Raw genomic sequence first — 15,892 nt, 5'->3', positions numbered from 1 at the left:
GCAGAGGGGGGCCGGGTGCATGGAATTATGAGTGTGGGCACGACCCCTCCTGTGCTCCCCCTGCTTTTGGCACACGATAGCAAAAAGGTGTCAAACAAACCACATCAGATTGCTGTCATGTGACGTTTCGCAACAATTTTCCCATTTGCGGAGCTGGGGTGAGCGTGGTGCATCCGGCCCGCGGACCGCCAATTTGACACCCCTGGATCACTGGTCCTATTCCTGACATCCTTAGCAAGCCAGAAATCCATGACCTCCATGACTGTTAAGATCATGGGTGGGTATTCTTGAGGACAGATTATTTATTTATTTATTTATTAGATTTGTATACCTCCCTTCTCCCGAAGGACTCAGGGCGGTTAACAGCCAGTTAAAAGACACATATAATACAAATTTAAAAACAATATAAAAAACTAATTCAATTAATGGCCAAAAAACTAAAATAAAAATAAAAACCCCATTAAAAACTACAGTTAAGCTAGCCCTGCATGATGGAACAAGAAAGTCTTCAGCTCATGGCGAAAGGTCCGGAGGTCGAGGAGTTGATGAAGTCCCGGAGGCAGCTCATTCCAGAGGGCAGGAGCCCCCACAGAGAAGGCCCTCCCCCTGAGGGCCGCCAGTCGACATTGTTTGACCGACGGCACCCTGAGGAGGCCCTCCCTGTGGGAACGCACAGGTTGATGGGAGGTTATTGGTGGCAGTAGGCGGTCCCGTAAGTAACCCGGTCCTATGCCATGGAGCGCTTTAAAGGTGGTAGCCAACACCTTGAATTGTAGCCGAAAGATCACTGGCTTAGAAGCTCAAGATAAAATGGCTTCCGTATGTCCTTATGTCACCCACTTTCTCCCTTTCGGCTTCTCTCTTTGCTCCTCGTAGCATTCAGATTAAACCCAGGTGTCCTTCCTGCAACACAGATGTCATACTGAATAACAGAGTTAGAAGGGACCCTGGAGGTCTTCTCCTCCAAACTCCTGCTCAAGCAGGAGACCCTATCCTAGTGATGGTGAACCTTTTCGGCACTGAGTGGCCAAACCGGAACGCATGTGCATTTGTGTGCATGTGCGTGTGCCGGAGCGCTGGAAACCAGCTGGTTGGCATGTGCGTGCCTGTTTTTTTGCCATTTGGGGGACCATTTTCAGGTGCCCTCCTGCCTGCGAAGACCAGCTAGCCGGCACACATGCAGACATGCACGCCGGCAACCAAAAGAGCAGCTGGTGAAGGGCTCTTTGTGCCACCTCCGGAATGCATGCCTAGGTTCGCCATCACGGCCCTATCCCATTCCAGTCCCTTCTTAAAAGCCTCCAGTGTTGTGAAAGACCCACAACTTCTGAAGGCAAGTCGTTCCACTGATTAACTGTTCTCACTATCAGGAAATTTCTCCTTAGTTCTAGGTTGGTTCCCACTTTGTTCAGTTTTCACCCATTGCTTGTCTTCTTGCCTTCAGGTGCCTTGGAGAATCGGTTGACTCAGGGGTGAAATCCAGCAGGTTCTGACAGGTTCTGGAGAACCCGTAGCGGAAATTTTGAGCAGTTCGGAGAACCGGCAAATACCACCTCTGGCTAGTCCCAGAGTTGGGTGGGAATGGAGATTTTGCAATCTCCTTCCCCCAGGAGTGGGGAGGGAATGGAGATTTTTCAGTATCCTTCCTCTGCCACGCCCACCAAGCCAGATCCACAGAACCGGTAGTAAAAAAATTTGGATTTCACCATGGGCTGACCCCTTCCCTCTTTGTGGCAGCCCCCTCAAATAGGAAAGGAAGTCACGCTCAAGTTTACCATTTGCAAATTAAACCAGTATACGAGTTAACGTAATGGACATTGTTTATTAGGAATACAGGCCAAGAATGTTTAAAAACCAGAAACCAAATATAAGGAAGAAAGCAACGGAGGCTTTACATAAAAAGACTTGCTTCCAATAGTTTTCTTAATCAAATAGCCGCAGCCTAATTCTTATTCGGAAAAGGCTGGGATTCTCTTTGCGCATAGACATGGTTTGGTATGCAACGAGAAGATTAGAAGGAAATCATAACATAGTCTAGTCCAGCCCTTCATCGTAACAGGCTGCGGAGAGGCACAATTTTTCCTTGGAGGAGCATGCTCTGATCCTTTTTTTCTTTTTTTCCACATGTTTTTAAATTTTTATTTTTAACCTATCGGCTGTTTTCCTGATTAAAATTTAGGATAATTGCATGATAACAATGAACAAGGGGTATATATCCTGGTGGTGATTTTAGGCTGGCATAATTTCAAAAGGCAGCCTGCCTTAGGTTGATTTTGTTTCTGATCTGTGAATCAAGTCTTTTTTTGCTCCAATATTATTAGGGTGCTTTAATCTTCCGGCCTTCAGCTTTTCTTTGCACTTGATTGGATACAAAGATTAAGACAAAACAATCCAAAGCATTTCAAGTCAAAACGTCTCCCGGTACAATCAGGAGAATCTAACCGTTTTGCTGGAGGATTAAATTATAAACGTGGACGTCATGATTTTTGGAAAGAGATAAATGACCATCGGACTTAGTCAAGTGGCACTAGGGTTGGGGTTTTCTTTTTGGTTTTTTTGTCTTGGCTCACTGAAACTTCAATTTACGCAGAACCGTCTTTTCAGGAAAGACAGTTATAAGGGAAGAAAGTGAGAATATGGAATGCATGCAGTAGAACAGCGATGGCGAACCTTTTAGACACAGTGTGCCCAAATCGGAAGGCGTGTGTGTATATCCCAGAGCGCTGGGAACCCGACGACCAGCTGGCTGAGCTGGGGTGATGGCGGGCATGCCCACATGCGTGCCATAGGTTCGCCATCACAGCAGTAGGATCTACGGGGGGTGGGGGAGAGAGGAATTTATTAAATAAAAGACAATGGCGAATATATACAATCCATCCTCTGAAATGGGCTCGAGGCTATCGCTTTACAAATAAATTAAAAGGAAACAAACAAAACAACATTTACAAATACCACAGCAAAAATGCTTCCTCCTTCGGTCTGTATGTGATTCGGTAGGTTAGTTTGGATCGAACGGTAGTTCCTCCATCGAGATAGAAAGGTCGATCACATGGCATCGAAGTGGAATCGGTGCGCTTCTTGCCTTTTCTCGCGATCGTCCGCTTTCTGGAACAACGGCAACGATAAAACGATTATTTTAGGGGGAAAAATGAAATATGCTTTTGGTGGCTGCGCCTAACGCTGATGATCGGAACTGTAAAAATCACACAAAAAATGATTACCCTAAAACAGGGGTCTGCAAACTTGGCTCTTTTAAGACTTGTGGACTTCAACTCCCAACTGTTGCTGGCTGAGGAACTCTGGGAGTTGAAGTCCACAAGTCTTAAAAGAGCCAAGTTTGCAGACCCCTGCCCTAAAAGATACTGCTGGAATGCTTACTAAAACCCTTGACGGATAATAGTTTATTAGGCATCAGGCTGAAGAGTCTAGCCAAAAGTGGCCACCATAAATCTAAATTCTTTGGTGCAAGGCCATTGTTGGTACATCAAGCTTTTTTCTTTTAGGACAATAAAATAAAAAGGACCATTATGGTACAGCACATACATGCTGAGTCTTTGGGGGGGGATGAGGAAGGGAGCTTGAAATGCTCCTGTTCCAGTTTTGTTTTAAACAGGGTATCTCTCTCTTGCCCTATTCACAATGCCCACTTTTGACCTAATGATGTGTGTCGGAAGAATTATCCTAATGGGGCATCAGTCTCGTTAAAAACCCCGGGAAAATCTGCAGTCCCGAAAAGGTGGGTTTACTTTTTTTTTTATAAACATAAACCTATTTTAGAGATTTTTAAAAAACGATTATTTTTTAATTTTTATCCTTCCTTCATTATTTTTATAGATAACTCAAGGTGGCGAACAAACCTAACACTCTAGCCTCCTCCTGTTTTCCCCAGAACAACAATCCTAAAAGTTGAGTTGGGCTGAGAGAGAATGATTGGTCCAAAGTCACCCGGTCGGCTTTCCTGCCTAAGGTGGGACTAGAACTCACTGTCTCCTAGTGAATGACCCAAAGTCACCCAGCCAACTTTCATGCCTAAGGTGGGAATACAACTCACGGTCTCCTGGTGAATGACCCAAACTCACCCCACCAGCTTTCATGCCTAAGGTGGGACTAGAACTCACCGTCTCCCAGTGATTGGCCCAAAGTCACCCAGCCAACTTTCATGCCTAAGGTGGGACTAGAACTCCCCATCTTTTGGTGAATGACCCAAAGTCACCCGGTCGGCTTTCCTGCCTAAGGTGGGAATACAACTCCCCATCTTTTGGTGAATGACCCAAAGTCCCCAGCCAACTTTCATGCCTAAGGTGGGAATACAACTCCCCATCTTCTGGTGAATAACCTCACCAGCTTTCATGCTTAAGGTGGGACTAGAACTCACTGTCTCCTAGTGAATGACCCAAAGTCACCCAGCCAACTTTCATGCCTAAGGTGGGAATACAACTCCCCATCTTTTGGTGAATGACCCAAAGTCACCCGGTCGGCTTTCCTGCCTAAGGTGGGACTAGAACTCACCGTCTCCCAGTGATTGGCCCAAAGTCACCCGGTCGGCTTTCCTGCCTAAGGTGGGACTAGAACTCCCCATCTTTTGGTGAATGACCCAAAGTCACTCTGTCAGTTTTCCTGCCTCAGGTGGGACTAGAACTCACGGTCTCCTGGTGAATGACCCAAAGTCACCCGGTCGGCTTTCCTGCCTAAGGTGGGACTAGAACTCACTGTCTCCTAGTGAATGACCCAAAGTCACCCGGTCGGCTTTCCTGCCTAAGGTGGGAATACAACTCCCCATCTTCTGGTGAATAACCTCACCAGCTTTCATGCTTAAGGTGGGACTAGAACTCCCCATCTTTTGGTGAATGACCCAAACTCACCCCACCAGCTTTCATGCTTAAGGTGGGACTAGAACTCACTGTCTCCTAGTGAATGACCCAAAGTCACCCAGCCAATTTTCATGCCTAAAGTGGGACTAGAACTCACGGTCTCCTGGTGAATGACCCAAACTCACCCCACCAGCTTTCATGCCTAAGGTGGGAATACAACTCCCCATCTTTTGGTGAATGACCCAAAGTCCCCAGCCAACTTTCATGCCTAAGGTGGGACTAGAACTCCCCATCTTTTGGTGAATGACCCAAAGTCCCCAGCCAACTTTCATGCCTAAGGCAGCTCCAGAACTCACTGTCTCCTAGTGAATGACCCAAACTCACCCCACCAGCTTTCATGCTTAAGGTGGGACTAGAACTCCCCATCTTTTGGTGAATGACCCAAAGTCACTCTGTCAGTTTTCCTGCCTCAGGTGGGACTAGAACTCACTGTCTCCTAGTGAATGACCCAAAGTCCCCAGCCAACTTTCATGCCTAAAGTGGGACTAGAACTCCCCATCTTTTGGTGAATGACCCAAAGTCCCCAGCCAACTTTCATGCCTAAGGTGGGAATACAACTCCCCATCTTTTGGTGAATGACCCAAAGTCACCCAGCCAATTTTCATGCCTAAAGTGGGACTAGAACTCCCCATCTTCTGGTGAATAACCTCACCAGCTTTCATGCTTAAGGTGGGACTAGAACTCACGGTCTCCTGGTGAATGACCCAAAGTCCCCAGCCAACTTTCATGCCTAAGGCAGCTCCAGAACTCACTGTCTCCTAGTGAATGACCCAAAGTCACCCAGCCAATTTTCATGCCTAAAGTGGGACTAGAACTCACCGTCTCCCAGTGATTGGCCCAAAGTCACCCAGCCAACTTTCATGCCTAAGGTGGGACTAGAACTCACCGTCTCCCAGTGATTGGCCCAAAGTCACCCAGCCAATTTTCATGCCTAAGGTGGGACTAGAACTCACTGTCTCCTAGTGAATGACCCAAAGTCACTCTGTCAGTTTTCCTGCCTCAGGTGGGACTAGAACTCCCCATCTTTTGGTGAATGACCCAAAGTCACCCAGCCAATTTTCATGCCTAAGGTGGGACTAGAACTCCCCATCTTTTGGTGAATGACCCAAACTCACCCCACCAGCTTTCATGCTTAAGGTGGGACTAGAACTCCCCATCTTCTGGTGAATAACCTCACCAGCTTTCATGCTTAAGGTGGGACTAGAACTCACGGTCTCCTGGTGAATGACCCAAAGTCACTCTGTCAGTTTTCCTGCCTCAGGTGGGACTAGAACTCCCCATCTTCTGGTGAATAACCTCACCAGCTTTCATGCTTAAGGTGGGACTAGAACTCACCGTCTCCCAGTGATTGGTCCAAAGTCACCCGGTCGGCTTTCCTGCCTAAGGTGGGACTAGAACTCACTGTCTCCTAGTGAATGACCCAAAGTCCCCCAGCCAACTTTCATGCCTAAGGTGGGAATACAACTCCCCATCTTTTGGTGAATGACCCAAACTCACCCCACCAGCTTTCATGCTTAAGGTGGGACTAGAACTCACCGTCTCCCAGTGATTGGCCCAAAGTCACTCTGTCAGTTTTCCTGCCTCAGGTGGGACTAGAACTCACGGTCTCCTGGTGAATGACCCAAAGTCACCCAGCCAATTTTCATGCCTAAAGTGGGACTAGAACTCCCCATCTTCTGGTGAATAACCTCACCAGCTTTCATGCCTAAAGTGGGACTAGAACTCACCGTCTCCCAGTGATTGGCCCAAAGTCACCCAGCCAACTTTCATGCCTAAGGCAGCTCCAGAACTCACTGTCTCCTGCTTTCTAGCCCATTGCCTTCACCACCAGGCCAAACTGGCTCTCTTCATTAAGCACGGCTTTATTATCAACTGTACTCATGTCCTGCTTCTTGGTTTCCCACCTGGCTGCGAACCACGAAACAGAGTCCTGGGACAGATAAACCTTGCATCAGATAAACCTGGAATCTGACCCAGCGTGGCTCTGCCTTGTATTCATAACCAAGGCGAAGTCAAAAGCAGGCAAGGGGTACGATGGTTCTTTTCTGAAGCTGGCATGTGAGACATGCATCATTACCATCTCACCCTTAATCTGACAAGGTGTTCTCGCTGCCTGTGGATGAACTGGGACTTCAGTTGCTGCTTTGGATTTTACTGTCAACCCTTTATCCTTCAGGGAAAAGTGTGGCTGTTCAGGTGTTAATCACACTCCCGACTTCTTGGCAGGAACGTGTTCCTGCCACAAAGGCTCTGACATGTCTCAGTCTATAAAAACACCCCATGACACATTCCCTTCTACCCGTCCATTATCTCGGCAAAGAATTCACGCTGCATAATGGGCCGCGTTGCCTGCCTGCCTTTCCTCTTTTCCATTCTTAACTCTGAACCCGTTGTATCTCCTTTCCCACGGATGACATTTTCAAAAGGTTATTTTGCAACTTTCCCTTAATGGCAGGGATCTAAACAAGCAGACACGCTGCCCGCATTTGTCCAGCCCGCCGGGTTGAGGATTCGTTCGAACGGAATCATAATAGGTGCATCTGATCCCGCTTAAAGGCAACCGACCACGGCTTGTTTATTTAGTGTTGACCATTGGCGGCAAAAAGCGAATGATTTTTAGGTCGGGGTTTGCTTTGTGAGTGAAATTATATTGCCAAAACTCATTTTAAAAAAAATCAGAAGTTTATTTTATTTGCTTTGAGGTTCCGTACAGCAGCTTCTTGCCGGATAATGGAACAGAAGGCTAAAGTGACTCGCAAGCAAAGTCACTTGTTAAGTGAGTGCTGTGGTCATTAAGGAAACATCAAGGGTCTCAAGTGAACCAATTGTTCATCATTATGGCCCAGTTTTGCCGAAAATGGAAAGTATATGCCGGGTTAGGGCAAAGACGTTGTAAAACATGACCAGGTGATTACAGGATTCTGCAAAGGACTATAAAGGTGGGCTGGTTGCCAAGTGTCCAAAATGCAATTATGCGATTGCGTTGGGAAAGGATCAGAACTTTGCAGCAGGGTAATTTGTATCCCTAGGGAGTCCATCCAAATTCTGAACGGTTGCTGAGTGACCAGGCGTATGTTGAGGACTCCTGATTTGAAGGTGCACTGGGGAAGAAGTGGGAAATCTATGCCTTGGTGAGCCTCAGTGGTGCAGTGGTTAGAATTCAGTACTGCAGGATACTTCTGCTGCCTGCCGGCTGCCTGCAGTTCAAATCTTACCAGGTTCAAGGCTGACTCAGCCTTCCATCCTTCCGAGGTGAGTAAAATGAGGACCCAGATTGTTGGGGGCAAGAGGCTGACTCTGTGAACTGCTTAGAGAGGGCTGTAAAGCACTATAAAGCGGTATATAAGTCTAAGTGCTATTGCTAAGTGCTATTGGTGAAGACTTCAAACTAGGATAGCTAGCTAGACAGGGCATTTAGGAACGTTTCTCTCTGGGGCGCCTCAATATTTAGGAGTTAGGATTCATGTGCCCTTTGGGTTTTGGTAATCATGCAAGCTCATAAGTGCGTTCCTGGGGTGCCACGAACGGCCTTGAGAGAAAAGGCTTGGCGTGCTGAGGAGCTGTATAAGACAGCAGGGGAGGGGTGGAATCGACCAGAAATTGGTAACACAAGCCATCGTTGATTTTACTTCTCGGCAGGAAATGCTTCTGGCATGTTAAAGAAAGCGCACCACAGCAATTCCCATTTAGTCTTAATGACGAAGCACACAAGATGCTTTCTCTGCTACATCCCATTTCTTGTACCACGGAGGAGGCGGGGAGGAAAATGATCCATCCTAAACTATACTTAATTTGAACTATTTCTGTTTGCTGTTGAAACTCGGGCTTGTGTTGTTGTCCGCCAGCAGCCTGCGGAGCTGGCAGCAGAGTTGGACAGCGATGAGAGTGAGAAAGAGCACGGGCCAGTCCTGGAGCTCCTGGAGGGAGCTACTCGTGGCTCCCATATAACACCACTCCTGCGCAAGCTGCACTGGCTTCCTGTGGTCTTCCGGGTGCAATTCAAGGTGTTGGTTACCACCTTTAAAGCGCTCCGTGGCTCAGGACCGGGCTATTTACGGGACCGCCTGCTGCCACCGTTTGCCTCCCATCGACCTGTGCGCTCCCATAGGGAGGGCCTCCTCAGGGTGCCGTCAGCCAAACAATGTCGGCTGGCGACCCCCAGGGGGAGAGCCTTCTCTGTGGGGGCACCTACCCTCTGGAACGAGCTTCCCCCAGGACTTCGACAGCTCCCTGACCTCCGGACCTTTCGCCGTGAGCTGAAGACGTACTTATTCTTCCGTGCAGGACTGGCATAAAACTATTAGTAATTTTAATTAGGTTTTTATGGTTTTAGTGTGTATTTTAACTAATGGGCCAAATTGAATAGGTTTTTTAATGGGTTTTTAACTGTATATTGTATGTTTTATTGTGTTTTTACCTGGCTGGAAACCGCCCTGAGTCCTTCGGGAGAAGGGCGGTATAGAAATTAAATTATTGTTATTCTTATTCTTATTCTGGAGTTAGGGGAAGGCCTGGACGAGGGCTCTATGTCAAGAGGCAGAGATGGGGCCAGGGCCATCTGGGAGCGATGCTTGGACTCCAGAGCCTCCAGAGGCGATCAGCAGAGAGGCAGAGGAACAGGAGGAGCCTGTTCCTAATGCACGCATTCACAGAATTGCCAGAAGGCAAGAGCAGATAAAGCAAAAAGGACGACTCGGGAGTAAGGCCAGAAGATGATTAGCCCCTCCCATAAGGCTTAAAAGAGCAGCAACGAGCTGTTGGATCCTTTGTAGAAAAGCAATATTGATTTCTGTGCTTCTTGTCAGCGTCTCTTGAACTTTGTGGGTGTTTTGCCAAGAAAAGCCTTTGGCAGGTTGCCAAAGAAGACAAAGGTTGGTGATAAGGCCAAGGGACTGGTTATTAAGAATTTTGTTTTGGATGAAGCTGAGAATGAATTAATTCTTAGCTGTTTTAATAAAATAAGTTTGTTGAGGACTGAATTGTGTTTAGTAATCCCTACTTGGGCCTTGGTCACAGCAGCTTGGAAGAAGCTAAGACAAAGCCGCTGTCAGCCCCCACGCGATGATGCTTGGGGCTGTCATTCAAGCGGGGCCAGGAGACTCTCATAGGGGTCCAAGGCCGATTGTGGATTTGCCGGCCACGCCAGCACTGGTGCTGCTGTCGCCGTACCAGACACGGCATGAAGCTCTCACCGCTGCTGCGGCCACAGCCATGTTCCCGGAAACCGATGCTGGCGTCCCCGCAGCACAACTGGGAGACGGGGCCACTAAACAGCCGACAGAGCCAAGCCACAGAGACATTGCTGAGTCTCGGCTTGTCTAAGGAACTAGCTGGCCAGCCTGAATTAAGGGGCAGGGTGTTGGCTGAATTACAGGCCGAAAGCGTGTTGGGGTCACGGCTGGGGAGGTGGAGCACGGGAGACATTAAAAAGGTAGTGGGGAACACTGCATGATAGCGCTATTTTCTTCACTGTGATTGATTGTGTGAACATGCCGGAGCCCCGGATAAAGATTGCTACACCCAGGAACCTGGTTGGTCTTCTTTCTAAGTGCCTGTCCGGAACCTGACAGCCGCCTTCCTCCTATAAGCCAGGTTTCTTTCCAGGAGAATTCATGCTATTCCAGTTTCCGTACCGTTCTTCAAACTAGGCACTTCCTCCCGTGCTAAAACAGAGTGCCCTTCCCTCTTATTATTTTTCGGTTGCTTTAGAAAGCCCGGCAGCCAACTGATGGATTATAATGTTCCGTTTAGAACTTAGGGGGTGGAAGAGCAAAAGAACAATCGTGCTGACATCGTTTGGTATAATGTGTCGGGTGTTGTCTCAAGAACTGAATTGCATTATTGCTTTGTACGCCCTTCCTGTTCCTTGGTGCTAACGTGGCGCAAGGATCCGCGGTTCTAATCTCGGCTAATTTGCAAGCAAAACCTTCGGAAACATTTAACTAGGTTAGTTGATGTCACGAAGAACAACAAGCCACCGCAAGCCTCAAATAATAATAAAAAAAGAGATATAATTTCCACAGGTATGATTATGGCTTGCCCAGCCGGCAACACTTAACTGTCTATCCCTGCTGTTGAACGGCTATGAATAGAAAGCCCTACGAGAAATGGGGACAGATTTGTTCTTTTGTGGCATTGAAAAAAGAAAGCTTTTTAAGTAACTTCTGGGAATCAATGCGCTTCAATAGAGTAAAATAGCAGCTTTGCTCGTAGTTGGGTAAAATATCTCTATTTTGAAGCTTGTCAATAAGAAAGCCGGCAAGGGCACTTAATTCAGAGGGAAGAAACTGCTTTCTATTGCAGCCGAGCTGAATAAAAAAAAGAAAAAAAAAGAAAGGCTGATTTAAATTTCATTCATTGCTGGAGCCGCATTGTCCTGGGAGCTTTTCAAGACAAGACACCCGCCCCTCCACATGGGCAGAGGTCACCCAAATGTTTCCAGCTCAACAAACTTCTAAAAGGCAGTTTTAATGCTGTCCTTTAACCTCCCTGGGACCTTGGAGAGCAAATTGGGAGACCAGAAGACGTTCGTTCTTTCTAATCTTGGCAATGGTCACTGTTCCAACACACTCCCTAATGAATGGAAGAAAAGAAGGGAGAAAGGAGGAGAGAGAGAGACAGAAGGAAGGGAGGGAAGGGAAGGGAGAAGGAAAAGAAGAAAGGGCTGAAGCAAAAATGGAAGGGACGGAGGGAGGGAGGGAGTTAGAAGGAAGGGAGGGAGGGAAGATAGAGAGAAAGGAAGGAAGGAAGGAAAGAAGGAAGAGAGGGAGGGAGGGAGGATAAAGAGAAGGAAGGGAAAGAAGGAAGATAGAGAGAAGGAAGGAAGGAAGGAAAGAAGGAAAGAAGGAAGAGAGGGAGGGGGGGAGGGAGGAGGATAACGAGAAGGAAGGGAAGGAGGGAAGACAGAGAGAAAAGAAGAAAGGGAGGGAGGGAAGGAGTTAGAAGGAAGGGAGGGAAGGAAGATAGAAAAGAAAGGAAGGAAGGAAGAAAGAGAGGGAGGGAGGGAGGATAAAGAGAAGGAAGGGAAGATAGAGAGAAAAAAAGAAAGGGGGGGGGGAAGATAGGAAGGAAGGAAGGAAGGAAGGAAGGAAGGAAGGAAGGAAGGAAGGAAGGAAGGAAGGAAATTAAGAAGGAAAATGCTACGGCTTAAAGAAACTCCCAAAAACCTGGTGTAAAAAATGAGGATTTAAGGAGAAAAGGGGCGTCTTAAGTCTTCCTGAGGCTTAATATTTACTTCAGACCTTAAAAATACTTGGAACTTGCAAAAATAAATATCAAGCTAGTTTTTCCACATGGGGTGTGTGTGGGTCTTAAGGGGTAAACCTCGATTGATGGCACCAATGTTATCCCTTAAATTTCCATTAAGAAGCGGAAATCCGCAGCACTGACTTGACTCCTAAAGGCTGATAACCATGTGGTTTTACTGGGGCTTAGCCTCCTGCAACGGGTGGGATCTATTTACTGTGTTGTGACTGCCTTGGCTTATGATTTTTGCGCAGAAGCGCACAACCTAAGCCCTTGGGTCACCCCCAGTCTCGGCCACCTCCAGCCACTGTTACAGAAATGTGACAGAAAGAGGAAAATGATTAAATACACGGCTGGGGAATAAACCCACGAACTATTTAAATAACAGATATGCGTAAAGGAAAGGGAATGAAATGTAGCTCTGGCCCTGGAGCAGCGATCCAGTAAGTTTTGAAATGCGTCCTTTATAAGCAGGTCAGGTAAAGGCTGAGTGCATTTCCCATTAGCCTGGAAAACAGTCGTGCAGCCCTGGCACGGTATGTTGCGTGGGCTCCGGATGAGCAAATTGTGGCTTTGTGCAACGGGAAAGCCCCTCTAAAATGGAAAGAGCAGCTTTGAAATTTAATTTTCAATTCATTTCCATTTCATTTGAAATTGGAAGAGCCGTGGTGGCGCAGTGGTCCGGATGCGGAATTGCAAGGCTAACTCACTGGCCGCTGCCAACAGTTCGATCCTGACCGGCTCAAGGTGAACTCAGCCTTCCATCTTTCTGAGGTCGGTAAAATGAGGACCCAGATTGTTGGGGGCAAGAGGCGGACTCTTTAAACAGCTTAGAGAGGGCTGTAAAAGCACTGTGAAGTGGTATATAAGTCTAAGTGCTTTTGAGAAGGAAGGAAGGAAGGAAGGAAGGAAGGAAGGAAGGAAGGAAGGAAGGAAGGAAGGAAGGAAGGAAGGAAGGAAGCCATGGTGGCACAGTGTTTAGAATGCAGAATTGCAGACAAACTCTGCCCAAAGCCAGGAGTTCAATCCTCACCAGCTCAAGGTTGACTCAGCCTTCTATCTTTCTGAGGTCGGTAAAATGAGGACCCAGATTGTTGTGGGGACAAAACGCTGACTCTATAAACCGCTTACAGAGGGTTGTAAAAGCACTGTGAAGCGGTATATAAGTCTAAGGGTTATTGCTATTTTTTCTACTGCCAACCCTTGGTGTGATACAAAGCTCTTTCTAAATATGGCCTCTGCTCAACAAACAAGGTAGAAAAATATTGACAAGCTTACCTTCTCCTGCCAGTGCAGTATGCCAATGATGGCTAGAATGAAGACACAGACTCCTATTAAGGCAATTGCTGTTAGCAGTACGATGTTACTCGGGGTCAGGTAAAGCTTAGCGCTCCAGCTGTGAAGGGGGTGGGGGGGGGGGGAAAAGAGAAGAATACAAGATCAATCAGTGGTCCCATGGAAGAGAAGCTCTTCCACAGGGGATGGGGAAAGCCAAGAGAGAAACAAATGCTGGATCCCAAGCTTCCCGGATGTGGAGTTTTAGAGGATGCAAAGGCATGAGTAACAACGTCTCTTTGTTCCCTGGCATGGAGGCATCCATCACGTCAGAGTAAAGTTTTAACTTGCAGTTTGAAGCTGTTGACTCACTGCCAAGTTCACGTGTGCAAGTGGAACAAAGAGAGAAAATGGAAGAAAGCTCCAAATCGATTGCAGAAAATATGACTTCAGCCACAGAGTGGTCAATGCCTGGAATGCACTTCCAGACTCTGTGGTTTCATCCCAAAACCCCAAAAACTTTAACTTAAAACTGGCTACTGTTGACCTCACCCCATTCCTAAGAGGTCTGTAAGGGGCGTGCAAAAGAGCACCAGCATGCCTACCATCCCTGTCCTAATGTTCCCTTTAATTGTATTCATTTTATGTATTCAATACATGCTTATAATTATATATATATTATCTAATACGTATTCGACAAATAAAAAAACCCCTGGGTGGCAGGAAATAAGCCAATTTTCTAAGAATTAGTAATAATAACTGGTGGGATAGCAAAATAGACACAGTTATAGAAAACAAAGAATAGAACGGCGTAGAGTAGAGTAGAGTAGAATAGAGTAGAGTAGAGTAGAGTAGAGTAGAGTAGAATAGAATAGAATAGAATAGAATAATAAATGTGGAATGGAATGGAATGGAATGGAATGGAATAGAATAGAATAGAATAGAATAGAATAGAATAGAATAGAATAGAATAGAATAATAAATGTGGAATGGAATGGAATAGTATAGAATAGAATAGAATTCTTTATTAATCAAGTGTGATTGGACACACAAGGAATTTGTCTTCGGTGCATATGCTCTCATTGTACATAAAAGCTATAAGTGATAAATCAATATTGTAATCATAAAAATATATTCATCATAAATCATAAGATACAACACTTAGTGATAGCCACAGGATACTAAATAAGCAATCAACATAAATCATACTAGTAAACTAAATAAAACAATATAAATCGTAAAGACACAAGCATCAAAGTTATTGTCATAAGTAGAAAAGGAGACAGGTAATAGAAAAGATCAGAAGAATAATATTAATACAGTCTTACTAAATAGTTTGATAGTGTTGTGGGAATTAGTTGTTTAGCAGAGTGATGACATGGGGAGAAAAAAACTGTCCTTGTGCCTAGTTGAAAGTCTCTGAGACTTTGGAATTCAAACACTCGCCCCATAACAGGTCAGATTTAACAACTGTCAATAAGAAAGGCAAAAAAAAAAAAGTTTGGATGATGGATGTTGTAGTACCTGGAGAAAGTGTAACAGAAGAAAAAGGACTGGGGAGAATCATAACATGATAACATGTAGGGTAAGGTTTATATGGGTAAAGGTTCCCCTCGCACATACGTGCTAGTCGTTGCCGACTCTAGGGGGCGGTGCTCATCTTCGTTTCAAAGCTGAAGAGCCAGCTCTGTCCGAAGACGTCTCTATGGTCATGTGGCCGACATGACTCAATGCCAAAGGTGCACGGAACGCTGTTACCTTCCCACCAAAGGTGGTCCCTATTTTTTCTACTTGCATTTTTACATGCTTTCAAAACTGCTAGGTTGGCAGAAGCTGGGACAAGTAACGGGAGCTGACCCCGTTACACGGCAGCACTAGGGATTCGAACCGCTGAGCTGCTGACCTTTCGATCGAAAAGCTCAACGTCCTAGCCCCTGAGCCAGCATGTCCACACACACACACACACACACACACACACACACACACACACACACACATGTCATAACATATATAGACCTGCAAACAGAACGACTGTGGTAGAGGGGAAGAAAGAAAGAAAAAAAGAAGAAGAAGGAAAGATAGTACTAATAGTGATAGGCGCCTTGGGTGCAATTCCAAAACATCTGGAGCACCATTTGAACACCATTGGCATCGACAATTGCCATCCATCAAGTCAAAAGGCAGCTTGACTTGGAACGGCTTCCATCCTGCAACGATGCCTTCGATACCATCAAACCACCACATCTGCCTATCCCCGGTCCTTGGGAAGGACTCGCTAGAAGGATAAAAATGCCAAGCCCAATCTAAACATCTGGCTAATTGTGCCACAAACCATAAGAATAAGAATAGTTGTATTCTAAATGTCTAACCGATTACAGGAAAGGATGCGTATTTGGGAAATCAGCAGGTTTTATGATACGAAGGGATTAGAACTAGGAATATTTCTCTCTCTTTTCTAATTTTTTTCATAGACTTCATAATGTTTCCTTCAGAGCTTCAGC

At 46.2% G+C, this 15,892-nt stretch overlaps 1 protein-coding gene across 2 annotated transcripts in view; it reads right to left on the bottom strand.

Moving 5' to 3' along the window:
* Positions 1 to 1,802: 1,802 nt before the first annotated feature.
* Positions 1,803 to 15,892, bottom strand: part of ITFG1 (integrin alpha FG-GAP repeat containing 1) — a 115,384-nt gene continuing 101,294 nt past the window's right edge. Inside the window, exons 17-18 of one of the 2 annotated variants that reach the window (XM_058154772.1) lie at positions 13,395 to 13,512; positions 1,803 to 3,105 (exon numbers count right to left, since the gene is read on the bottom strand). In XM_058154772.1, the coding sequence (XP_058010755.1) occupies positions 3,046 to 3,105; positions 13,395 to 13,512 (178 nt within the window). In that variant the 3' untranslated portion in view covers positions 1,803 to 3,045. The remainder of the gene's footprint in view (positions 3,106 to 13,394; positions 13,513 to 15,892) is intronic. The other variant, XM_058154773.1, reaches the window with a different exon arrangement.

The sequence above is a fragment of the Ahaetulla prasina genome, chromosome 12 (genome assembly GCF_028640845.1).
Source record: "Ahaetulla prasina isolate Xishuangbanna chromosome 12, ASM2864084v1, whole genome shotgun sequence".
NCBI lineage: Eukaryota > Metazoa > Chordata > Lepidosauria > Squamata > Colubridae > Ahaetulla > Ahaetulla prasina.
The sequence above is the reverse complement of the archived record's forward strand: the minus strand, read 5'-3'. Positions and strand labels throughout refer to the sequence as shown.